Source organism: Trichomycterus rosablanca, chromosome 16 (genome assembly GCF_030014385.1).
Source record: "Trichomycterus rosablanca isolate fTriRos1 chromosome 16, fTriRos1.hap1, whole genome shotgun sequence".
Classification (NCBI taxonomy): Eukaryota; Metazoa; Chordata; class Actinopteri; order Siluriformes; family Trichomycteridae; genus Trichomycterus; species Trichomycterus rosablanca.
Genome location: NC_086003.1, coordinates 17,704,069 through 17,731,155, shown reverse-complemented (window position 1 = coordinate 17,731,155; position 27,087 = coordinate 17,704,069). Strand labels below are relative to the sequence as shown.

Below are 27,087 nucleotides of genomic sequence, written 5' to 3'. Positions count from 1 at the left end.
AAATAATTATAATTATAAATTATAAATAATTAATAATTATACGCCAACAACTTGAGAAATCTACCCACAACATGAAACATCAAGAAAAACAACAACAAGAGTGACCTTCTTCCACCTGTGCAGATATAGTACGTGCTAAAATGCATACTACCCTATTAAACAGAATCCCACAACGTCACGCCGCATATAATATAACGTATCGTCTGTGTATACTATTTAGAACGGTAGTATGCTTTTTAAGTAGGCTGATTATCCAATCAACAGACAGTGATCAGTATTAGGTAAACTACATTAAGTCACCTCACGCGCAGATAATGACTTGTGAAACGCCTCAGGTAGGAAAGCTTAGCACAAACCAGGTTCGTTTCATGTAAACAATTAAAACTGTAAAATATTTAATTCGTGTATTCCTAAGTAGCGTTATAAAATAGTAAATAGTAGTTTCTAGATAACACCTGTTAACATTTACCTGAGCTCAGCTCAGCTTTGTAACCCGTTAACCGAATTATTCTCTCAGAAAAATCTTTCAGTCCTGTGAGAGAGGACGCGACTTTAAACAGTAAGTTTCTCACCTTTCCAGGATATCAATTACAGGCTCTTATAAATAGATTAGAACCGATATTTACCTCCATACATCGAACACCTTCCATCTTCCGTGTTTACCCGGTGTCATTGTTACCCGGTGTGATATGTGTGTGTGTGTGTGTGTGTGTGTGTGTTGGGGAGGTAAGGGAAATGAAACACACCCACAGCGGCACTGACCTCAGATACGATGCGCTTCTGTCACGATGCGGAGTCGTGCAGTGAGTGTGTGAGCTCTCCGCTTCTCCTAACCATCATCACTCATGCTCCTCCTTTTTAACCATTTATAAAACCAAATTATCACTCTCTCACGGTTTGTTTGCTGCCTTGTCATGATCAATGACTGACAGTTTCTCTCCAAAGCAGTCACTACAGGTAAATAAACGACTTTCTGTCAACAACATATTTGGAGTGTGGATGATTTCTACAGATTACTTTTTACTGAGTATATTTCATTTTTTTAGACTACTAACTGCTGTATTTTCGTCAGGGTCAAGGTGGGTCTGGTGCAAGGCAGGAATTTATCCTGGAGAAGGTAAACATGATTAAATCCACCTGTGTGTCTTTAAAAGGTAAGAGACAACCAGTGTTGGGAACACAGGTAATTACTCAGAGAACAGGCCAAACTCACTTCTACTTAATGTTCCTAAAAATTCTTCAGACATATATTCTATTTTATATTTTTGCACATGTAACTGTTTTGTATATATTTGTTCTTTCTTATTGTTATTTTTATTATTTCTCTGTAACTTGCTTTGGCAATACGAATGTCCTTATTTGTCATGCCAATAAAGCTTCTTTCGAGTTCTTTTGACTTTGTGTGTGTGTGTGTGTGTGTGTGGCCTGGCCGTGGAAACGGGGTGACACACCCGGTCCTGGCTGCCCCGGGAGGAGAGGTTGTACCAGCACTGCACTCTCAGTACAGTAGAGACGGAGCTGCACTTCCTCACCCAGTGTACCAAGTACCACCACATCCGGTTACAATTCTTCCCCAAATGTAATAACATCATCCCCAACTTTAACTTCTTCCCAGACCCCGACAAACTGCCCCACCTACTGGGGGAGCACAGAGAGAGCTGCACACTAGCAGCACTCTATACACACACACCTGCCACCAGGTGAGGGACAGTGGGTGACCATGTCTCATACACACACACGCGCGGGCACACACACACAACGTTTTTTTTTTAAAATGTCACCTTTTTAATTGTTATTATCTGCACGGTTTATATAGAGTATATTTCATTTTTTAGACTACTAACTGCTGTATTTTCGTCAGGGTCACAGTAGGTCTGGTGCAAGGCAGGAATTTATCCTGGAGAAGGTAAACATGAAGTAAATCCACCTGTGTGTTTTTAAGAGGTGAGAGAAAGCAGTGTTGGCGCACCTAGTGGGAACACAGGTAAATACACAGAGAACAGGCCAAACTCACAACTTCCAAATGTTAAAAAATTTCTACAGACATATATAGAGTTTATTTCATTTTTTAGACTACTAACTGCTGTATTTTAGTTAGGGTCACAGTAGGTCTGGTGCAAGGCAGGAATTTATCCTGGAGAAGGTAAACATTAAGTAAATCCACCTGTGTGTTTTTAAGAGGTGAGAGAAACCAGTGTTGGCGCACCTAGTGGGAACACAGGTAAATACACAGAGAACAGGCCAAACTCACAACTTCCAAATGTTAAAATCGAACCCAGGTCCCAATTACTCCCATTATTACCAGCTACACAACCATTCTGTTTTGTATAAGTAAATATCACAAACCCCTGATTACTTTACACTGAATCAAGTACCAAATTAACAAATTTGCCTCACCCCAAACCTTATCCATCTGTGACCACACTACCAGTCTGTGCTCACATGACTACATACCTATAGATGAATGTTTATGTAGCTGAATATTCTGCCATAAGATAAGGCATAAGCTCTCTCCTTTTTGCAAAGCATCACATAGCCCTTTTGGCCATTTTTTGTTGTTTGTTTGATCAGGTTTGGCATAGAAAGATATTTCAGTATGGACAGGCATCATCATAAGGGTGTACTGAACTATCCCCATCAATTGTTTAGTGATATCAAACTCAGTTCAATCAGTTCAGCAGATGGTTGTATGCTATTTTTGCATGGTTGCCAAGGTGGGCATTTTTATCTTGAGTTTTTATATGCTTGCCATGGCTAAGCTGTAAAAGTCACTAAAAAGCCAACTAAAAAGCTCTGGTGACACAAAGTCATTTTTGACTAATCCATAGATATGGATGGATAGCATAGATAACGTTTTTGATGTCTCTGGCCAGCCAAAATTGACTGACAGATGTTAACCCTGGTGGCTTTTAATTCACAGGTTTGGTGCTTCCATCAAGGAAATACTGGGGTGGGCTAAGGGGGGTTAGAAAGAAAATGCCTGGCAACTAGAATCCTAGCATTTAGCTGCAATCATAAATATATTTATTCTTGCATTATAATTAATTTTGTGTATTGTTTCTTTTAGCAATTACATTCTTACTTGTTATATAGTTACTTGTGCTTGTCACACTGTTTGGTAAATCAGTTAAAAAAAAAATCCCAAAACAATTACTTCACTATGAGCTGTCTGAGACAACAAGCGGCACAGTGACGTAGTTTGACATGGCTTGGCTAAAGATTGCTTGGCTGCCCCAATTGTTGATGTGGGAGAAGGTTGCGTGTTGTCCTGCACTGGATTTCCACCCTGTCCAGAGTGTGTTTCTACCTTGGGCTGAGTTTATCCTGGTCACAGCTGTCTCCTGTGATCCTAATTAGCATAAAGTAGTTAGAGAAAATAAAAAAATTAAAAAATTACACAATAAAATGTAGAGATGTATTTTTTACTGAGTATTTTTTAGAGCACTGTGTTGCTGCAGTAAGCAATGTTCAGCATACAAGTAGGCTATTTCGAACACAGTCATTTGAAAATATGCAAATAGTCTTCCTGGTCTCTTTTTTTACTTCTGCACTCAGGTGTGTGTCTACATCATGGCAGGAACAAAGGACACAAGCGATGACCTCATTGAAGCAGTTGTTGCTGCTTAACAATCTGGGAAGGGTAATCAGCCATCTCCAAACATGGAAACTGTTCATTTTACACTGAGAAGGATTGTAGACAAATAGAGAGCCTTTAAGACCATTACGTCATTCTACTCGGAGCGGGTGTCCTAGCAAATTAAGTCTGAAATTCTACCATTAAATGCTTAGAGATAATCCGAAGAGCTACACCACTGACAGCACACATAAAAAAAAAACATTATGTAAGAATGTATATGTGGCTTTCATTAAAGGGTGGTTAGAATAAAGAATATTGCGACATGACTGAACAAACCAAAAAAGTCCTTTCGACCGATGAGATCATGATGGGAATGTTTGGACTTCATGTACAGCAAACACTAAACCCAGCATATCACCAACTCCTACCAGCTGTCATGCACTGGGGTGCAGAGGCAACGATTTGGGCTTGTTTTGCAGCCACAGGACCTTGAAAACAATGAACTCCACTTTATAGCAGAAAAAGTGGAGCACTTTATTTATTCTTGAGACAAATGTGAGGCTGTCTGACCAGCAACTTAAACTGGGCTGAAATTCGGTTATGCAACAGGACAATGATCCCAAGCACCCCAGCAAATCGACATCTAAATGGGTAAAGAAAAAAATACTGTTGTAAAAATATGCTATGTCATTATAATTATCATTTTTAACCAGTGAGACAATGAGATGTTTCCTACATTGTCCTTGAAGAATGTTGTATATGACTTCGTTTGAATGAAAACCATGTTACCCAGGCTAATGTGACACACTGATTCATGGTGAGAGAGGAGTCTTTCCCTATTTGAATGACTGCCAAAGTTTTACAGACCAAATTAAACAAAAAATCTATTATTTTATCTGCTAATTGTTATACAAATGATCAGATAAGTGAGGCAGAGCACACTTTAAGCATAGAGTTTTTAAAGGTCAGTGACAGTGATAGTCGTCGAGGTTTCTGCCCATTTACGTTTATTAACAGTAGGGCTTTTCGCTGTGTAAGTAGTGATTACTAACCACTCACAGTGACACATCCAATGCCAGAATATTTAGTGCATTATACAGATTCCACGTAATACAGATAAAATCAGCAACTCAGCGTCACACACTTAAGACAAAGGGAGCCATTGTGCTTGTTTATAAATGCCAACTTCATATCCCCCCACGAGGGCTCTCTGTATGTGTCTGATGAACATAAGAATATTGCATCACGATTGAGTTTGTGATTGCAGCATGCGTCACAAGCTCTTAGCACACTGTCCTTCATCGTCCCTGGGGTGCTCTATTTTCAGATAAGTGATTTGGACATGTCAGTTGTGTTTTAGCAAAGCCACGCTTATGACTCAAGAGTTTCAAGCCTATGATTAAACCATTATTATTTTCTATCTATTCATTTTTACCTAGACTACATCTACTCCACTGTAACATAATTCAGCTGTTAATACAATTGCTTAACAGTACTTTCTAGTGTTTTAGCTACTTGTATTAATGATTTACCAAATCCATGTCTACACTAATTTATTTTTAATAGTCATCTAGATCAGTTTGCTTACAATTCATATCACTTATAAAATGACTACACATTGCTTTCTTAGTTATTCAAATCATTATATTGTTTGATGAGCATTATTCTCAAAAAAAGTAAAAAAAACAGGCTTTACAACAACTTTAGTTTATAAAATAAAGCCACTATATTTATGTCCCCTGTTGTAAATAGATAAAATGAATTGTCAGTTTAATTAACTGGATTGCTATGACAAGATAAATTATTTTAACTGACTTATAAGTAAAGTTTAACGTAATCAGTACTACTCATTTATTTAGTTTAGTTATTGCTTCATCACACATGCAATACCTCACTTTCACCCCTGAAAAATTCCCCATCATCTATTTTCTGTGGTGGTTGTCCAGTTTTGATTTTGTTGCCTTTTGCTAATATGTGAAACCATTCGTTCCATTTACTGAATCATTTTCGGTTTGCATAATCGACTCTAAAGCTTTAGAATCGACTCAGTATTGTAATAAAGAATCGATTCCTCACCCTACGATTCAACTAATATGTATGAAGAATAAAAAAGTCTGTTTTACACAGTAGTAGAACAAGTATAAAAGTAAAACAAAAATATCAGGTAAAACTCCTACTTTGCTGTGTTACCTTAGGTGTCTGTGTTAAACTTTGTGTGGCCTATACAAGTCAAAGTGGTGGCTTGCTGATCTTCAACGATCTTCACAATGCAAAAACAGAAAGTCATTCGTGCTTGCTATGCTCACAGGCTTCCACACACACACAGGCTTTTTTTCATTATCTGACTCAAAGCATAATCTAATTACCAACTCTGTTATGATTCAGGTGTGCTGGAGCAGATACTAAACTGTGCAGGTGTTACCGCTCTGGGCAGAGAGAGTGTATGCACGCCATGGACTGTAATAGGCAAATGCTTACTTGGTGATTTTCATATTTAAAAAAACATAATTTTTGTTTATTAAACTCCTTTTAAAACCCTTCTTTAAAAGTGTTGCCAGGCAACCAATAGGAGAACTACTGTGTAGAGAGAGGTGTGAAGGAGCTAGACAGCAGGAACGAAGAGACATGGTGAGAGGAGGCTGAGGAAGACTGCAGCTAAGCACTCGACCTCTAGAAGACTGAAATGGCACCTGGCACACTGCACAGTATGTAGAGTGAAATTTTCAACTGACCCCATTAGCACTAGTTGTTAACATACTGGTTCCATCAGTTCACAACAGAAATACACAAATATCATTATCGTTTATTCATCTTTAGTAAACACTGCATCATAGTCAGTCATGGTGGGTCTAAAGCCAACTAGAAACCCTGGGTGCAGGGCAGGAAAACACTCCCACACAGGGTATCTAGTTTATTGTCACCTGAAATACCCTACATCACAGCGTAGATTCGGAAAGTATTCGGACCCCTTGACTTTTTCAACATTGTGTTATGGATTTTTTTTTTATAATAAAATCATAAATTATAATATTAGAGCCACAGATAACAAGGTCTCCAGAACAAGGTGGGAATAAAAGAGGTATTATTTCATATGTAGGATAGTTTATAACATCTTCTAATATAAAAACTGAATTAAACACAAGTATGGAGTGGAGGTTAGCAGTGGTAGAAAGCAAAATACAATTAAGTAATTAGACAGACTAGATTGGGAGGCAGATTGGGGGAAACATATGAAAAAGAAATCCAATAATCAGAATATGGCCAAATTAAATTTGTAAAGAAAAAAAAATTATATTCTACATGATGATTTTAATAAACACAATCACTTGTTATTGTGGCTTTAAAACTCAAATCCATAAAATTAAATCAGTATTTTCAGCTTAAAGCATTGCAGAATAGACCAATGTCCATAAAATTCAATCAGTATTTTCAGCTTAAAGCATTGCAGAATAAACCAATGTCCATAAAATTAAATCAGTATTTTCAGCTTAAAGCATTGCAGAATAGACCAATGTTTGATTTAGTTAAATAAGCACCGTGTTAGAGGCCGCTCAGGTGGCGCAGCTGTAAAAACACACGTTGGACCCAGAGCTGGGATCTCGAATACATCGTATCGAATCTCAGCTCTGCCTGCCGGCTAGGCTGAGCGGCCACATGAACAACGATTGGCCTGTTGTTCAGATATGGGTGGGATTAAGCCGGATAGGGTCTCTCTCATAACTAATGCAACAGAGATGAGAACAGAGTGTCTCTCCGTACACAGTGCTGAGCTGCACTGCACTCATCAAAGTGTAGGTAATAAGATGCATATGGCATGCTGCCCATGTGTCGGAGGGGGCGTGGGATGGCTTCGTTCTCCTTAATCAGAGCAGGGATCGGCATTGGTGGAGAGTAAGCATGACGCAATCAGGCAGTTGGACGCGCTAAAAGGGAGAGAAAAGGGGGAGAAAAATGCATAAATTAAATAAAAAAAATAAGCACCATGTTATATTCATGTATTGATTCAAGGAGGAGTCTTTATTTTCAGCATTTTCGATCAGTTGCAGTTCTGTCTCTCCAAAATGAGGTAAAAATGAAGGATGTAAAATATTTTTAAAATGATGAGTATTACCATATGGCTGAACTAACATTTTTGAAAGCAATATATGACTCACAGCTCCCTTAGCAGTAGTATGGTAACATTTTCCCATATATAGGGCATAACATAATGGCATCAGCTAGTGGTTATGATGAACAATACGGGCACATGCAGTGCAAAATTAAGCGATCACATACATACGTACATACACACATCACACACACATACAGTTAATATGTACACATAAAATAAGAGAAAAATCAGTGCATTGCGTAAGAGGAAAATGATACAACTGTGACAGAAATTAGAAAATCTCCTCCTTCACAGTGATAAAGCCTGGCTCAGGGACACGTCAACCAGAGTTAACTGAAGTTCAGTCCTGTGGTGTCGCTAGCTTTACACATGTATATGTGGTAGTTACAGTTATAAAATCCTGTTATTGCTAAAACAGAAAACAGAACTTATTGGATAAATTTTTACAGCTGTACAGTAAAGAGACTGGAATGTACTTAAGTTTGGAGCAAACACTAAGCAAAGAAAACCAAAAAAAAGATCAGTGGATTGGTAAGCTGAGTTCAAGTTAGACTTAAAAGCTGTCTCTCTGACCGCAGAGACAGGATTGTGTCCAAAAGTTCAACGAAGGAAAGCATATCCACAGGATGAGGTAAATCAAGAGTGCAGGAAAAAAGGTGCGCAAAGAGCTAAGCCAACTTAAAGAGTAACATGATGTTCATCACAATTCTATATAAAAACTAATTACAGGAGTACCTTAAAACATTAAAGGCACCTTCTATAGAGATGGAGGACTAAATAAAAGTGGTCTGTTCTCAAGTGCATCAAGAGGTTAAGAATTACTTGGCTTCCACATTAGTTACTCATAAAATGTGGTCTGATTTATTTTATATGTTTTATATCATAATATACATCCATATTTTATCTAAGCTAACAATACTGAAAACACATTTGAAAATTCAGCTGTTGTAATGAATTAAATGAGACTGAGATTTGTGTTAAGACGCTCTGCCATATTAAAAGCACAATTTCTAGTCCGTGCTTCCCTAAAAAGGTCTGTTAATCTAAACCAGGAAAAGAATTGTAGTGTATGCTTGTTGATGAAAAAAGGGGAACTAAAGCATTACAAACTGTATACAAATTAATACTATATAGTACAGTTTTAGTTTACCCCACGAGTGGTTTTCTTGCAAGGATCGCCTCAAGAGCAATATTTGCAGTGCTGAAAAATAAGTAACAATACGGGTGATGTTAAGTTCAACATTATGACAAGTGACTTCGTAGCTCAATGTGTTTGGTAGCTTAATGTTTTTATAGAATCACATAATAATGGTGACCATGTAAAAAACTTTGTCTTTATGTAATCATGAGCCTAGAGAGCTACAATGCTCATTGTCACGATGCTTTAATACACATCAACCTCAAAAGTAAAGTCAAGTATAGTCGTATGACCTTTATATCATGTCAACCTAATTTTATAATCAATTAACACTCTTTATGATAGTTAAAACTTATTAAAGTAGGGCTTTATAGATGCTGATGTGAGTCTATGTCAGTCATAATGAGCTTGTTTAATCATTTAAACTTTACCCTTACGTGTCACTAAAAATTTGGTCACAGAAAGGCCGCTCAGGTGGTGCAGCGGTAAAAACACACGCTGGCACCAGAGCTGGGATCTCGAATACATCGTATCGAGTCTCAGCTCTGCCTGCCCGCTGGGCTGAGCATGCACATGAACAACGAAAAAAGTGCTGTCAGGGTGTGTCTCTCCATACACAATGCTGATCCGCATTGCACTCTTCAAAGTGTAGGTGACAAAATGCATACGGCTGCTGCCCACATGTCAGAGGGGGCATGGGTTAGCTTAATTCTCCTCAATCAGAGCGGGGATCGGCATTGGTGGTGAGGAAGCATGACGCAATCGGGCAATTGGACTACTAAAAAGGGAGAAAAAGGGGAGAAAATGCATTAAAGTATGTATGTAGTATGTATATATATAGAAACCCACACTTTTCCAAAAAACATTGCAGCATGTCTTAGGTTTGCAACAAAAACCCTGAACGTCTGGACATTCCACAATATTTCTGGGACACTACTGTGAGGGAAGCGAGGTTTGCGAATGCTGTGCTGTTGCTTATGGCCTGTGTATATACATGTATATATATACACTTCATCAAGGGAACAACAAATTTAAATTTGTCTCAGAAATCTTAAACAGATTATCTCCTGCAGTCAGTCCCCTGAAGCTCATAATGTTGGAACAACACATAAAAATATAAATCATGGAATGTTGGAATGTTTAAAAAAAAGTTTGGAACGACTAAATTATATTCCAAACCTTAAACTCATAAAGATGACCTGAAAAAGCTGTACCTAAAGAAAATAATGCAATGTGCATGTCTGATCATTAGCTACACAATCATTACTGCTGCTATGAGGGTTTTACCAGTTAAATACAAAGGTTCATATACATTTTTCAACACAGACTATGAATAATCAATCAATATGTTCAACAGTGCATAACAAGTACAACTCTTTGAGTGTTATTAGTCCAGATTAATATAATTCACATAGCTGAAGATCAGACCACATTTTATAAGTAATTAATTTGGAAGTCAAGGCAAATCCATAAGATTCATGAATCGTTTGTTACAATTGTATAAGAGGCCATCAGAGTTAAAGCTAGAAACTGAAATGCCTTAACCTGACTGATACATGAAAGGTACTTCTTATTTGGCAAGTGATTTCTGTGGTTCGTTTCTTTGACCCAAACTTGGGAAAGCAGCCTATGAAATAACACATACTAACTCTACTCATATGCACAAAATCACATCTATAATGCATTTAAATGAGCTATGATAACAGTGTGACGATTTGCGGTGGCAGTTTGACAATCAAAACAGAAGTAATAAAGTCTAACACACCTATATGATAAATGCATTATAAATGCAATAAGATTTATGCATAGAACTACCATGCACATATGAATCATCTAGAATATTAATTATGGTTATTCCTCAAATATCCAAAGAGAAATTAGCCGGAAGACACACTCGGGACTTTACAGATGAGTGTCGCGTATTTACAACATAACACAAGTGGCTCCAGCTGTTAACCTGTACATACAGTGTGTATTCGAAATCTCGCCTATTTGGTATATTAGGTGTCTCTAGCTAATTATCCCTACAATAAATTTGTGACTTCAGCTTGAAATGTTCATTCATACAGCTAAACACACACAAAAAAAATCCATCAGTATGTTTCAGTCACTAAACTTCATGTCTTTGTGTTCTAGACCTCCACATGCACACTGTTAAAAGTTTTGTACAAATGGTATCGTTTGATTGTCAAGATTACCATAAGAAAAGCAACAAACATATAAATATAAAAATATCTGTGAACATAACTTCCTTCCTTCACACTTATTTGAAATATGTCTGTGCGCACACTGTACATGTGAATTAGTTGAAGAAAAAGAAACAAACAAACCAACAAAAAAAGAAACGTAAAAAAGAAGAAGAAAAGGCGCAAGGACGCTCGCCGAGGCTGATTAAACAGACGGGACAGTTTGGATCATTCAGCCTTTAGAATCTACGGATGTGTCTCTGCAATACACAGTGAATGATGAAGTCGATTTTTCGACTTTAAATAACATACACCGCATGGCTATATAGTGAAAATATACATTCCAATGTTTATATAGAGCTATCCTAAAAATACAAATGTGCAAAAGTTGTAAACAAAATGAGATCCTCCGGTGTCAGGGGGAGGGACCTGGAACAAGCTCCACCCTCAGAGCCGCGTAGGCTCTTCGTCACTGTCGCTGCAGTTTCCACAGCAGTCCTGAGGGTAGAGCACACGCACACACCGTTAAATACTGACAGTATTTTCAGGCGTAATGCTTTTATTTGAACAAGAATTTTAATTCAGAGCAGTCATGCTAGACACACATTGTTCAAGGGCTTACCCATCACCCTTTGCTTGTTTTACACCTCTATTTTTATTTATACAATTTTTTCACTCGTGTTTAACTGTAGCAGAATAAACTGTCTGCAGTTATTTGGAAATTATCCTTGCCCTGTAATAAATTCAAAACAATACAAGCATTTATAACATAATCAATTGAAGACAGATCTGGACTGCAGGCAGGCCAGTTTAGCATGCTCACTCTCTGATTTAACAGCAATGGTACTTTAACACCTGTAAAATGTGAGGTGGCTTGAGCTTGACGCCTATTATCTATTTAAGGTGACCCTGAAGTGAGAGAAGTCTGAATGTTGTGGACATGTGACTTTTATTTACAGTCACAAATGACACCCCAGCAACAATAAGTGTGAATTTTTTTGGGGTGATGGAAACCAAATTACCTGCAAAAAAGCTTAAATACATCATTTGTACCTCTAAGCCAAATGTCAACAACATCCAGACTTTCACTGGACTCAAGCTTAGCTAAAATGGGTTGATGCACAGTGGAAAATGAACACAGGACTTTGGGACATGTGTTACTACTGTACCACACCCACTCTATTAACTGTGCCAATATGTAGCCTTGGATCAATTGTGTATGGCATACAGTCAATCTGAAAAGGCTTATTATTAGCATGTTTGTACTAAATGCAGCACTAATAGGCACATAGATTAAGGCTACACAAATACTACATTTGTAATAGAACGAGGTTTGGTAATTAAAAAATGCAGCAGTATTTTTTTACCATTGTATATCTTGGAAGCTTTATGTTTTCTTACTCATAACAGATGGCAGTGCCTACCTGTCTCCCAAAAAGTCTCTGCATCAAGCCCTGTTTGGGTGGCGGTGATGGCTGCCCTCTCCAGTCCAGGTCTGGAGGCACCGAGCCGTCCAAATTCAAAACATTCAGTTCTTTAAAACACTCTGACTCAATCATCTAAAAGAGGGATCAAACACATACATTAAAAAAGTAACTTGCATTATCAGTCTTTATTAGTTTCACAGTTAGCATCTTGCTTAATCAATCTTGGATACAAAAACAAGTTATCTAAAACAATAAGAGAAAGGAAGACATTACATTCTTAGATTCCCCCATTATCTTAACAACTGGATCAGTTGGTGCCTTCAAATGGTGTTTTACTGTTTTTAATATAATACAGCTTAAAGAAAAATGAAACATTATTCCTTGATTAAAATGATTTTTTAAATTTATTTTATGAACCATTTGTCATGTTATTTTTTTTTTACATAATGTAACTAAAATAGCCAAATTGATCTAAGCATTTTGATTTAAATCTTTGTCATTATGGGTGATTAGATGTTATTTAAAAAATTTTAAAAATGTGAAAAATGTCAAGGGGTCTGAAAACATTCTAAATGCAGATGCATCACCATTAATACAACTTGATAACTAATGTTAACTAATTATCTAACTTTAGCTACAATTATGTTTAGTTAATAATTCCATTCTCTGATCGGCACTCACTTCATTTTGCCAGGGGATGGAAACGCTGCCTGTTGACACTTTGCTGTAGAAGGAGTCGTCTTTAGGCTCCAGCTCAACCCCTTTTACAGTGGAAAACTGCTCGATGTCCAGCACATCCTTACAGTAGATTGCCTGAGGCTGCCAGATACAAAAAGAATAATAATAATAAATAATATTATGCTTTGAAACATCTTTTTTTTTTTTTTACTGATTTTTTTATTATTCATCACACAAAATAATACATACAAACTTCCAACATGTATGAGATGCATTCATAATCACAAAGGAGAAAAAACTAAAGTGGTTAAAAAAAAATAATTAAGAGAAGAGGTAGTTACAGTTCTTGCATTTCAAGCATTATTGGTAACCATTTTTTGTTAAACGTATCTGATCTTAGCTGTAATCTTGCTGTAATTGTCTCCATAATAAATACCTTTTTAACCAAATTTTTCCATTGCACAATGTTGGGTGGTTGAGGTTTTAACCAACACACTGTTATCGCTTTCTTTGCTACCAGAAGCAAAATTCTCAATAAATATATCAAGTCCCCGTCGGTCATGTTATCAGGTGGTATACCTAATATATACAGTGCAGGGTCTAATGTAAATCTGATTCCTAAAATATGATTGATCTCTTTTTGAACCCTTTTCCAAAATTCTGATAATTTAGGGCAGTCCCAAAATGTATGGGTCAAGTCCCCCACTTGTCCACAGTTCCCCCAACATAGCTCAGATGTATTACTATATTTTGATTTAACAGAAGGTGTATTGAAGTATCTCATTTTTATTTTCCAGTCAAATTCCCTCCATGTTGGACTATTAGTTAGTTTATGGCCTGCTATGAATGTTTCTTCCCATTCGTCATCTGTTACTATAATATTTGCCTTCAACTCCCATTTTTCTTTAACCTCTATATTATTATCCTCAGAGTCCTTTTTTATTCTCTTCTTCTGCATTGAAACATCTTTTAATAACTAATTTAAGCACTGATTATTACAGCACAGTGGTGCTGTAACTAGTTGGACAGTGTGGAAATTGGTTTGGGGGGAATGTGACTACAAGGGGTTTGGTATACCGTAGTTGGTGTACCCTTTTCCATACCTTTTTTAAGTTTACAGTTGTACTAGCATTACTGCATCATGTTAATAATTTTGTTATTCTTACTACAATTAGTTAAAATCTGTTTTAATTTCCATTAACCCTTTATCTTCAGTGACTGCTTTATTCTGATCATGGTTCGGCGCCTAGACGGAAACACTGGGTGCAGGGCACAATTACACACTATTCAATCAAAGTGTACAGCATACATTCACTTACTTATTTACTGTATAAGTACAGGCACTTTAAAGCAGTCAATCCACCTTCTGTATGGTTTTGGGAGGTAAAAGAAAATTGGAGTACCCAAAGAAAATCCACACAGGTATTTACCAAGGGTACTATACCAAGGCAAATATGTCAGGGCAGTTGTAGCCTAGTGGTTAAGGTACTGGACTAGTAATCCAAAGGTCGCTGGTTCAAGCCCCACCTTTGCCAGGTTGTCACTGTTGGGCTCTTGAGCAAGGCCCTTAACCCTCAGTTGGTTAGACAAATTACGGTCACAGTACTGTAAGTTGCTTTGGATAAAAGCGTCTGCTAAATGCAGAGAATGTAAATCAAGGGTACTGTATGGCAACCACACTTGATGTGTAGGTATGTACAGTGTATCACAAAAGTGAGTACACCCCTCACATTTCTGCAGATATTTAAGTATATCTTTTCATGGGACAACACTGACAAAATGACACTTTGACACAATGAAAAGTAGTCTGTGTGCAGCTTATATAACAGTGTAAATTTATTCTTCCCTCAAAATAACTCAATATACAGCCATTAATGTCTAAACCACCGGCAACAAAAGTGAGTACACCCCTTAGTGAAAGTTCCTGAAGTGTCAATATTTTGTGTGGCCACCATTATTTCCCAGAACTGCCTTAACTCTCCTGGGCATGGAGTTTACCAGAGCTTCACAGGTTGCCACTGGAATGCTTTTCCACTCCTCCATGACGACATCACGGAGCTGGCGGATATTCGAGACTTTGCGCTCCTCCACCTTCCGCTTGAGGATGCCCCAAAGATGTTCTATTGGGTTTAGGTCTGGAGACATGCTTGGCCAGTCCATCACCTTTACCCTCAGCCTCTTCAATAAAGCAGTGGTCGTCTTAGAGGTGTGTTTGGGGTAATTATCATGCTGGAACACTGCCCTGCGACCCAGTTTCCGGAGGGAGGGGATCATGCTCTGCTTCAGTATTTCACAGTACATGTTGGAGTTCATGTGTCCCTCAATGAAATGTAACTCCCCAACACCTGCTGCACTCATGCAGCCCCAGACCATGGCATTCCCACCACCATGCTTGACTGTAGGCATGACACACTTATCTTTGTACTCCTCACCTGATTGCCGCCACACATGCTTCAGACCATCTGAACCAAACAAATTAATCTTGGTCTCATCAGACCATAGGACATGGTTCCAGTAATCCATGTCCTTTGTTGACATGTCTTCAGCAAACTGTTTGCGGGCTTTCTTGTGTAGAGACTTCAGAAGAGGCTTCCTTCTGGGGTGACAGCCATGCAGACCAATTTGATGTAGTGTGCGGCGTATGGTCTGAGCACTGACAGGCTGACCCCCCACCTTTTCAATCTCTGCAGCAATGCTGACAGCACTCCTGCGCCTATCTTTCAAAGACAGCAGTTGGATGTGACGCTGAGCACATGCACTCAGCTTCTTTGGACGACCGACGCGAGGTCTGTTCTGAGTGGACCCTGCTCTTTTAAAACGCTGGATGATCTTGGCCACTGTGCTACAGCTCAGTTTCAGGGTGTTGGCAATCTTCTTGTAGCCTTGGCCATCTTCATGTAGCGCAACAATTCGTCTTTTAAGATCCTCAGAGAGTTCTTTGCCATGAGGTGCCATGTTGGAACTTTCAGTGACCAGTATGAGAGATTGTGAGAGCTGTACTACTAAATTGAACACACCTGCTCCCTATGCACACCTGAGACCTAGTAACACTAACAAATCACATGACATTTTGGAGGGAAAATGACAAGCAGTGCTCAATTTGGACATTTAAAGGTGTAGTCTCTTAGGGGTGTACTCACTTTTGTTGCCGGTGGTTTAGACATTAATGGCTGTATATTGAGTTATTTTGAGGGAAGAATACATTTACACTGTTATATAAGCTGCACACAGACTACTTTTCATTGTGTCAAAGTGTCATTTTGCCAGTGTTGTCCCATGAAAAGATATACTTAAATATCTGCAGAAATGTGAGGGGTGTACTCACTTTTGTGATACACTGTATATATAGGAAAACTTTAGAGAAACACTATTCAAATAAACACAATGGAATAATTTTGTGAAGTTGACATAATTAACATAAGTCTTTGTTTACACCAAACATGCCTTTGAGGTATCCTTCTTATATATTTATATATACGGTTTTATAAACATTTTTACTCAAGAAAAGACTTACATCAGGAATGAAAGGGGCTTCCAACATGCCAGCCTCCAGTCGTTTGAAATTAATGGAGCGTAACAGTGGGTGGGCTTTTACCTCCGAGGCTCCTCCCTGACAACCAAGTCTCTCGTTGGGGTCTTTGGCCAGAAGCTATGGATCAGAAATCAAAAGAAAGTATTTATAAAATCCACCCTCTCTACAGACCAGGGTACACTGATTAAATCAAATCTGTATTTAGCATAAGCAGTTCTGCTTCATATATGTAACAGTGTAAGCATGAGATGGTTCCAGACACGTCATTTGCGCTGTGTCACGATCTAATAAAACTCCACCTAGCTAGCTGATTAGCTGATATTTTAGGGCCATGATAATCAGCAATGTACCAGCATGAGGGCCTAGCAATCAGAAAGTAAATAAGCTTGGAGATTGCATGACAGGGGTGATCGAATAACAAAAAAAAAGATCTCGATTTTTCTACTTCTTTTTAAAGCTGAATTTGTGAAGCTCAAGTCTGAAACTGCATACAGATTACAGTCTATATTAGTTAGGCAACGTCATTTACATCTGAAATTCTTGACAAAAAACACAGTATGAAAAAGTGACATGAAACTTAGCAGTAATTAAGTTAACAGTGACATTGTACACAAAAATCACTAGCCACTATATAAGGTTCACCTACTTTTAAACTGGCTACTTGCTACTGGCTACTTTAGTTTTTTAATGCATTTTTTCCCCATTTTCCTCCCGATTTAGCGCACTCAATTTGTCTTCCGCTGCTGAGAGATACCAGATAGCATCCGAGGAGAGCACGGCGCCCATGCACTCTGCACAGACATCTCCTCCGCCAATCAGGGTCCTTACACAGTGTATGAAGACCCACCCACCCACACATAGTCCGGCTCCCACCCTGCAGATACGGTGGGCCAATTAGTATCTGCTGCAGGCAGATCTGCTGCATTGCCAATTATGCCCGCTTGATGGCGCCCAGCCGACTGGAGGCAAAGGCGAGTTTCACAACAGAGTTCAGAATCTCTGTGTTAGTGTGCTAGCGGAATATCCCGCTGCACCACCTGGGCACCTATTACTGGCTACTTTATAGGATACACCAACCATAAAGATGCACTTTTTGGGTATACAATCACTTAATGTAGCCCATCTGTTGCTCTGTTTACTTTGCTCTGCCTACTTTGTCCCAATCTTTCTGAGCATGTTGCAGGCATCAAATGTAACATTTTTGACTTACAAAATGCAAGCAAGTTGGTCAGGGAAAATATTACAAGTAATTTGTTTGTACTGTTAATAAAGGTTTAAGAAAATTAACGAATCATATTGTTTTTATTGCATTGTATAAAAATTTTTCAGAAACGGTCTTTGTACATTACAAAGGCTTTAAAATAAGCTTTAATGTGAGAAATATTGCAGAGCTGCTGACCATTTTGCACAGAGACTTGGCATCCTCAGAGAACTTGTTGGAGTACTCCTCCAGCACTTCTTTAACAAGCCGCTCCACCTCCTCGCGCTTGATTTTCTTCTTGCGCTGCTGAAAGGGCGACTGGCCCTCGATCATCTCGTATAACAGGCAGCCAAGAGCCCACCAGTCCGGGCTAAACGTGTACCGCTCGTTCTTTACCACCTCGGGGGCTGAAGCAGGGACATGAGCAAACACACGGGATCAATTAGTTGTTACATGATATACAAACATAGACATCAACCTTAATTAAGAAGCTGTTCAGTGCTGCTTACTTATTAATCCATTTTTAAACATTTATGCATTTTTTAAATGGCAGGATATATAAGTGATTGATATATGCTTGTTTTATGCTATGTTTTATGCTGTGAGATGTAAGGTATCAAAATGTAATCCATTCCTGACACTATTGTCGATATACTGTAGGTTTGGAACGTTTACAAATTTCACAATTCTATATTTATTATTATATTTGTCTTCTGATTTATTATGTTTTTAATACAGAATGGACATTCAAATAGCAAGTACAAAGTGTCAATCAAAGGCAGTGGACCCTAAAGCTTGGGTCAGATAAGTCCATGGTCTAGAAGAACAGAGGTTGATTTCTACATGCTAAAGTTGTAAAGGACCATCCAGACAGATATAAGTAAAGGGTGCAAAAGCAAACATCTGTCGAGGTATGAAGGTACATCAGCGCCCAAGGAGGACACTTCCATGCCTCGCTCTGCACATGCTACAACAGCTTCATAGACACAGAGTGCGAGTGCTTAACTGGCCTGCCTGCAGTTCAGATCTGTGTCCTACTGAAAATATAGGACATATCATGAAGAGATGGATTGGATGGCGACCACATACTGTTAAGCAGCTGATGTCTTGTATCAAGCAAAAATGCAATTTATAGGTAGGGTAATGTAACACTATGGTAAACTGAGTGTGTTGCAGGCATCAAATTCTACATTTGTTTATATTAAGTACAATAAAATTGGTCAGTGTAAACATGGGAAATATCTTTCCTTTGGGAAACATGGGAAATCTTTTCTTTGACACAAAAAGAGGTTTACACATCAGATTCTTTTTGCAGATTTTATTGCATTTTACAAAATGTCCCAACTTTCCAGTTATGGGGTTTGTATGGAGTTTTGTGTCCTCTGTTGTCATACTTCTGCCTTATTGGAACTTTGTAGCAGTGATCCTTGTAGCAGTGATCACACTGTGAGTTTTTAATCTAAAAATTCTGACACTTATTATATGATGGCAAAACACATATAGAATGCAACATGAAAACTCTACTTGAGTCTTCCTACAACAAATGTGATTTGCTTAGTTTATGTAACAGGTTCTGTGATAGCAAGAGGGCATATTTCATTCGCATATTTCTGATTTTATAGATCTTGCTTTGAGAGATCATTTTTAGTCTGTCTGGCATTGAACATACAAAACACTGTGAATGTCTGAATATATAAAATAAATAAATTCTTAGAGTACAACAATTATATAATTAAAATCACTAAATATCCAAATAGCTTTGCTTACCCATGTACCCCACCGTGCCTACACGGCCTTTAATTGTCTGGCCCTCCGGTACATGTACAGCGAGGCCCAAGTCTGATATGCGAATGTGACCTGATAAAAAAAACGAATGCTGTGTCAATATGATTTGTATGATTTCATATGTCAACATAAAACACAAAAAGATTTTAATAACATTTTTCAGCAAATTCGTATGCATAGTTACTATATATTTGAAAATAAACACAGAAATTGTCATTTTGGCATGCACAAATGTTTGGACACCCTAACAGATCCATGCTTAATATCTCTGGCAGATATCACAGCTTGCAGATGATTCATGTAGCTGGCTAGTAGTCTTTTTATTCTTATTAAAGTAATTTTAGTCATCCTTCCTTGCATAACAATTCTAGTTTTGAGACATTCTTGGGCCATCTTACATGCACAACACATTTAAGATCTACCCACAGACTGAATTTTGGATTGTAAATAACAAGATACACAGATACACCCTAATGATTGGCAAGCTGTTTTTTTAATTATATGGCAGGCTGCTCCTACATCATAAGCGTTTCATGCTTCGTTTACTACAAGGTTGGGTGCACCTTGCCATTTATCATAGAGCTTAAAGCTCACATGATACACGGCTGTGCCACTGAGCGCCAAGCTTGAAATAATAAACACTACTGACAAAATTGCCAGACAGTGTATTTAAATAAACTGTATGAAATGTTATTTAGCCTTTAAAAGAAAGCTCTCACAATGGTCATCAGTTTGAGACGTGAGAAGATAAAGCTCAAATTTTATTTTCCCAAAACACACTTTTGGTGACTGTGGCCACAGAATTTAATTTTAACTTCATTAGTTCACAGCAGTTATTTAAAAAATACCTCTGGCTTATTTGGATGTTGTTGTGCATACTTTAGACCAGGGATGTCAAACTCAAGCAAGAGCTTAAAAGACGTATGATTGTTAGGATGGTTCAAGTAGTTACAGAGACGTAGTTCTAATTTAATGGGACACCTGCGCCTTTAAGCGGCAACCGTTGACATCCTAGTCATGGCAACTAACTTTGACTTTACTAAGAAGAACGTCATTTTTACGTTTTAGCGGCAAAAGAACGCAGGGTAAAGTCAGGAGCGTAAACAATAATAAATAGAAGTAAATTCTCTTGCAATCCAATACAGAAGCATCGTCCGTATATAGACATTTATATTCTCAGTTGTTTGTAAATGTTTAGCGAGTATGTTACAGCGTTTCAGTTACGAATTAAACTTCATTCGGTGATTAAATACGGTTGTTACCGTTAACACAGCAATTAGTATTTTTACACAAAAATCCAACTCGTTAGCGCTATTTGACGTTTGGTTAAATTTCATATTGTACTAGATGTAACACTTAACTACAGCTATATGCATGTACTGTATTACGTTTTTTATTGTTTTTGTTGTTTGTATTTTGTAGTTTTACTCCATTCTGATGCACACAGTGTAAAGTTGGGAAGCAAATAAACCGACCTAACTGTGTTTTGGAGGGAGCTGTCTGTCTGTCTAGCTGAGAAAGGGTGAAAACTTGGCAAGGGCAGAACAATTGTCTTAAAATACACTGTAAAATCGTACATAAACTGCATTTCTCACAATGCATGCCGATTTTGTGACCTGCAAAGTGACACATCCTGCCACTAGATGATGTTGAGAAATATTTACAAATAATCCCAAAATGTACAAGAAGAGAACATTGAAGCAGAAGGAAGAGAATTTAATGAAAGGTGAATACAAGTTTGTGCTTCTAGAAGTATAAATTTGGCATTTTGACACCAAACACAGAATTTTGCCTCCAAGAAAAACAACAAATTGTCTTAAAAGGCAGACTGCAATCACATTAGGATACGTTACAATCGGTCCTTTGAGGGCCACCAAAATGAGACAGGGCTGCATGTCAGTGTGAAGATGGATTATGTAATAATGTTGTTTGCACTATTGAGAAAAATTTTTTACATGATGTTCTTTATGCATGTTGTTTTGCCTAAAATATGGTTCTGATTTATTATTATAAAGAATGAAAATAATATACGTTAAACAGCCTAAATAAAACATTTTGATAATGTTCCTATGACGGTGTAGGACCCGTTATATTTTTTATAGGTGCAACCCTAACCGCCTACCCCCGCTCCCGCTCAGGTAAACACCCGCCATCCCACCCCCCACCCTATGCCTTCCGCCAACCCAGGGTGTTCCTTATTTCCAGTTCTGAAATTTGGCAACCCTAGAGTATGCTTTATTTGAAAATACTTGGTAAATGCTTAAAGAAGTCCATGTGTGTTAGCACAAGGTTTTAAAGTTTTTACTGACTGTCAAACCTGTGAGGATTTGCAGTGGAAATTTTAGTGCTAACTACATCTAGTGTTTAAAGTGAGTGCTGTGTGTTTATGGAGTTTGGCATTAGGGACTAAAAATATGGGCTCTACTCCCTCTGGTGGTAGATTTATAAAATGACGAAGTAAATAAATAAACCATCCCTTTTACCCCATTCAACTACAACTTTTTAAAACTGCACGCAACTGACACCATTCGAAACAGACAGGAAAACAGACGTCAGACGTGAAAGTTTCTTAATGCAGAGCATGAACGTAAAAATAGAGGTTTCACTTCTGGTATGAGAACACATAGTACCAGTCAAATCAGTCAGACATTACATTTTAAAACCATGGGTTTTCATATAGAATTGCCCTGCTGTGTGATTACAACAGTCACCACTCGTATAGTGGGACTTTCTACAAGATTGGGCAATGTGTCTGTGGAAATCCGTGTCCATTTAGTCATTTGCTATATTTAAGGTCAGACACTCATGTTGGACAGGATGAAGTGGTGTGCAATCGAAGTTCTGATTCACCCCAGTGCTGTTCAGTGTGGTTGTGATCATGGCATTGAGCAAGCGGCTGAAGTCTACGGCAAACTAATTAAACCAGGTCTGAAGGATCTCGCTTTGTGCATGGGGCACAGTCATACTTGAACAGGAAAGAGGTTTCCTGTTGCAACAGTTGGTAAAGCATGTAGCATGTAATATAGTTTAAACATGGAGCTTAGAATGGCTCTCCATACGTGATACGGCTCCGTGTGGGAACCCAACACTGGCAAGTGATAAGATGCGGCCGCAGATGGTGGTGTGGTGATCCGACTCTCCTTGATTAGAAGGGGGTTGTGCAGTCGGCAGCAGATTCACAATCAATTGCAAAATAAGGGGGGAATTCAGATTTCATATATAAGGCCACTGGGCATTAACTGCAGCATTTACATTTTCAGCATTTACATTTTCAGCATTTAGCAGACGCTTTTATCCAAAGCGACTTACACAATGAGCCGAACACAATGAGCAATTGAGGGTTAAGGGCCTTGCTCAGGGACCCAACAGTGGCAACTTGGTGGTGGCGGGGCTTGAACCGGCAACCTTCTGTTTACTAGTCCAGTACCTTAACCACTGAGCTATCACTGGCCCCATTTAATTATACATAGATTAAAAAAGGCATGTTGTGTTCTAAGTCTTACTCTTTACTGACCAAAGAACACCCCTTATTAGTACTTCAGTCATTACTGTTTTTGTGCATAGCCTACAGATTGGGACATGGCCCTTTCTGCTAATTGTCACATTAATCTGCTTAATTCCAGCCCCCAAGTGTGAAACTGCTTAAGACAAGCAGTTAATACTGCTTAAATTATTTGTGCATTAAGTATATCAGATATAATAAGGGAAAAAGATGTCTATTTTAACTTACCATGATCATCCAGTAGTATGTTTTCTGGCTTCAAATCCCTTATAAGAATAAAAAAAACAGCAAAGTCAAACATTATTTTTCAGTTAAATGACCTGGCTAAGCTTTATATGTGTAAACCACCTGCTGGAAACACTGCTCACCTATAAACTATTCTCTCTCTGTGAAGATCCTCCAAACCGCAACAGATCTCGGCGGCATAGAACACAGCTCTCTTCTCGTCAAACCCAGCCTCGCCCATGTGGTAGATGTGGAACTTCAGATCTCCCCCATTCATGAGCGTGAGCACCAAGCATAGAGCGTCTTTTGTCTCGTAGGCATATGCCAGACTCACCTCAATGAGAAAATGGGAAAGACGTTATGAAGGCCAAATGTATGAAGTGTCTAATGTATAATATAGCCTCCCAAATGTGATTGGAAGGACACAATCTCACAGAGTCAGACATCACCCTTATTAAATGTCTAGAAAAACTTGCAAGGTGTTGCCTCACAGCAAGTAGGGTTCGATTCCCCAGCCGGGCAGCCTGAGTCCTTTCTGTGTGGAGGACTCCGGGTGCTCTGGGTTCCTCCCACAAGACCAAAGACGTGCAGTCAGACCAATTGGAGCTAATAAAAATTGCCTAAGTGTGAATGTGTCTGTGTGTCAGCTCTGTAATAACCTGGCAATGGGTGTTGGCCACTGGCCAATAAATCTGACCCAAAGTGATCCTCACCAGGATAAATCGCTGGTAAATCAGACAATGAATTGTGGCTTAAAGGTGGGAACAAATACTTAATTGGATGGAAGCTAACATTGTTTGTATTGCATAAGCGTGGAGCCTTAAGAAATGGCTGTGATTGAACAGGCTTACTTTCAAATTGAGCCCCACCTTAGTCAACAGTATTTTCAATTCACCTTAACAAACACTAGATAAAAAATACTAGGATTTGTATTTAAAGCAGAGCACTGTTATCTATAAAAAAATAAACCAAGAAGTATATCAGTGCTAGAAAACACCTTAGACAGAACTAAATCAAATGGTAAGCCAAATTCTGAAGGTTTCAAGAGGTCTTGCAAGCTTTTTCTGTGCTTTTTCTTAGCAGACTTTTTTCCAGGAGTAACCTTGACTTAAAAATCATGACTACCAATTGCATGCAAAGTTTGGCTATGCCTGATTTATAGCTAAACATCAAATCCCAGGCTATGTAAGTGCATAGCCAAATTTTTGTGGACACACCTTGTAATTAGCGGCTTTAGCTTTTTCTGCAATTCCTTTTGCTAACAAGTGCAGACAAAAAAAATCCAGACTAAAACTTTATTCTTAAAGTGTCCTAGTATGACACAATGTAACAGAAGTAATAAAAAAGAGTCTAAATAAGAGGATACAAGATTTAAGTGCAAGTGTCTGGTATAGTCATGTGAAATTATTTACTGCCACAGGCAGTTGAGATGGCTCCAAGACAAAGATGAACAATGAGTGATTCTTCTCAGGGGCCATAAAGGGAGGAATGTCATAAAATGCTATAAGTCAGTCAAATCTGTGCCCTGCTAAAGTTACTATAGTCAACTTGTCAGTATGTAACAGTTACTGATCAATTCATAAATTAATGAACAACACTGCATAATATTCTCGTGTTGGGCAGTTGTATCCTAGTGGTTAAGGTACTGGTCTAGTAACCAAAAGGTCACTGGTTTAAGCCACACCACTGCCAGGTTGCCACTGTTGGGCCCTTGAGCAAGGCCCTTAACCCTCCATTGCTTAGACAATATACTATCACAGTAATGTTAGTCGCTTTGGATAAAAGTGTCTGCTAAAATGCCAAAAATGTGAATATTCAATTTAATGTTCCAAATGAATAAAAATATTAATGTGACAGCATAGAAAACAAACTGTGTGCTTTAACATTGTGGCAACCTTTTGGGGGAGGTCAGCTTCAGTTTAAATATAACAATGCCCCTGTACAAAAATTAGAAAGTGGGAACTGAGACGGTTTAGTACGCAACATCAGTGCCTGACCTTACTAATGTTCTTGAACCCAAATGGTAGCAAATGTTTAGTAATGTTCCTAAACACAGCAAACAGCCTTTACAAAAGAGTGGAATATGTTACATTCACATTTTCAGCATTTGGCAGACGCTTGTATCCAAAGCAACTTACAGTACTGACAGTTTATTGTCTAAGCAATTGAGGGTTAAGGGCCTTGCTTAAGGGCCCAACAGTGGCAACCTGGCAGTGGTGGGGCTTGAACCAGTGACCTTTTGGTTACTAGTCCAGTACCTTAACCACTAGGTTACAACTGCCCTGTTATAGCATCAAAGACTGGGGTTGTCATTACATTATTATTATTTATTAGGACTTTATTAGGATGACAGGACACTTGTTACACAAGATTTATCAGTTCAAGTCTTTAATGTCAAACACAGTCATGGACAATTTTGGATCTTCAATTCACCTCACTTGCATGTCTTTGGACTGTGGGAGGAAACCGAAGCTCCTGGAGGAAACCCACGCAGACATGGGGAGAACATGCAAACGCCACACAGAAAGGACCCGGACCGCTCCACCTGGGAATCGAACCCAGGACCTTCTTGCTGTGAGGCGACAGTGCTACCCACCATATACTGTATACACTATACTATACCTATGGCCTGGAAACTTTCCATACTTCAGCTAGATGCAGATATTAAGGTACTGGATTCAATATTTCTTTGCCAACACAAGCACTTATAATAACTAGGGATGTAACAATACACTCTACCCACGATGCAATGCGATTCACGATACTGGGTTCACTGTACAATTTTTTCCTGATTTTTTAAACTTTTTTTTTTAAACAAATTATGACAAAGTTTCTCTTAATCACAAATACAGTATTTTTTTATTTTTTTTTTATCTTTTATTTATCTAAATAATGAATGCTCTTTTATTTCTGAGGGAGGTACAAACTATGCAAAACAATTTTGAACTAAGCCCAATTTGATTGAAAAACTCTGAATCTGGCAACCAGGCATATAGCGGCTGTGACATCAACCAGGCAAGGTGTATAGCGCCAGTGCCCTCTGCTGTTTAAAGTGAATATCAATTCATTTTACATATCAAATCGATCTGAATCGTGGATTTTTTGAATCGGTTACTGTCTTGTGGTGCATTGTTCCATCCCTAATAATAACTGTTAATTAATGTTTAATGTTAATCTTATGAATTTCTGAAGCTTTTTTTCTGAATATATGCTTATTCCAAATTAAATACCTGCTAATGTTTAAGCACTGTATTATATCACATTTCCTTTTAGCAAAAATCGACAATTATATGTTGAATAAAGATACCAGTTCATCCAGTTTTAAAATAAAGAGTAAGCCACGAGAGACCGTGCGTTACTGCGATTTTATCACGGGGAAGGTTGTTTTGGCACGACGTGAAGCGGAGTGCCTAAAACGTCTTTCCCCGTGATAAAATCATAGCAGTAACGCACGGTCTCAAGTGGCTTATTGCTTTTATAAAACGGCGGTCAACATAAAATATAATAAAATACAACAATGTTCAATTTATAAATGTTTTTATTTACAAAAACACTTACAAAAAGTATTCTTCCGTGACCCCAGGTAGTTCGTTTACAGTGTTGCTAGGCAACATGAGGGCAAACATAACATTCACTTTTTCTTTTCAGTGGCGTATTAATATGGAATGATGTGAGGTGGTCATAGGTGTGCGTTTATCGGGGATTTTACAACGGCTTCGAACACG

The 27,087-nt window shown here is 38.3% G+C and overlaps 1 protein-coding gene and 1 long non-coding RNA gene across 6 annotated transcripts in view; one reads left to right on the top strand and one right to left on the bottom strand.

Moving 5' to 3' along the window:
• The first annotated feature begins 1,142 nt into the window (after window positions 1–1,142).
• On the top strand, window positions 1,143–13,223 carry LOC134330097 (uncharacterized). Of its 4 annotated transcripts, none has more exons than XR_010014976.1 (6): window positions 1,143–1,183; window positions 1,862–1,984; window positions 3,556–3,640; window positions 5,963–6,036; window positions 6,127–6,282; window positions 13,134–13,223. It is a non-coding gene; the product is annotated as an uncharacterized LOC134330097 (long non-coding RNA). The 4 variants fall into 4 exon arrangements; XR_010014977.1 differs by lacking the exon at window positions 1,143–1,183 and adding an exon at window positions 1,357–1,700; XR_010014975.1 differs by lacking the exons at window positions 1,143–1,183; window positions 1,862–1,984 and adding an exon at window positions 2,110–2,221.
• The window catches only part of grk6 (G protein-coupled receptor kinase 6), a 60,887-nt gene continuing 44,393 nt past the window's right edge, over window positions 10,594–27,087 (bottom strand). The window contains exons 9-16 of one of the 2 annotated variants that reach the window (XM_063011052.1): window positions 23,506–23,696; window positions 23,366–23,403; window positions 19,618–19,707; window positions 18,049–18,257; window positions 16,632–16,766; window positions 13,121–13,258; window positions 12,437–12,571; window positions 10,594–11,510 (exon numbers count right to left, since the gene is read on the bottom strand). In XM_063011052.1, the coding sequence (XP_062867122.1) occupies window positions 11,460–11,510; window positions 12,437–12,571; window positions 13,121–13,258; window positions 16,632–16,766; window positions 18,049–18,257; window positions 19,618–19,707; window positions 23,366–23,403; window positions 23,506–23,696 (987 nt within the window). In that variant the 3' untranslated portion in view covers window positions 10,594–11,459. The remainder of the gene's footprint in view (window positions 11,511–12,436; window positions 12,572–13,120; window positions 13,259–16,631; window positions 16,767–18,048; window positions 18,258–19,617; window positions 19,708–23,365; window positions 23,404–23,505; window positions 23,697–27,087) is intronic. The other variant, XM_063011054.1, reaches the window with a different exon arrangement.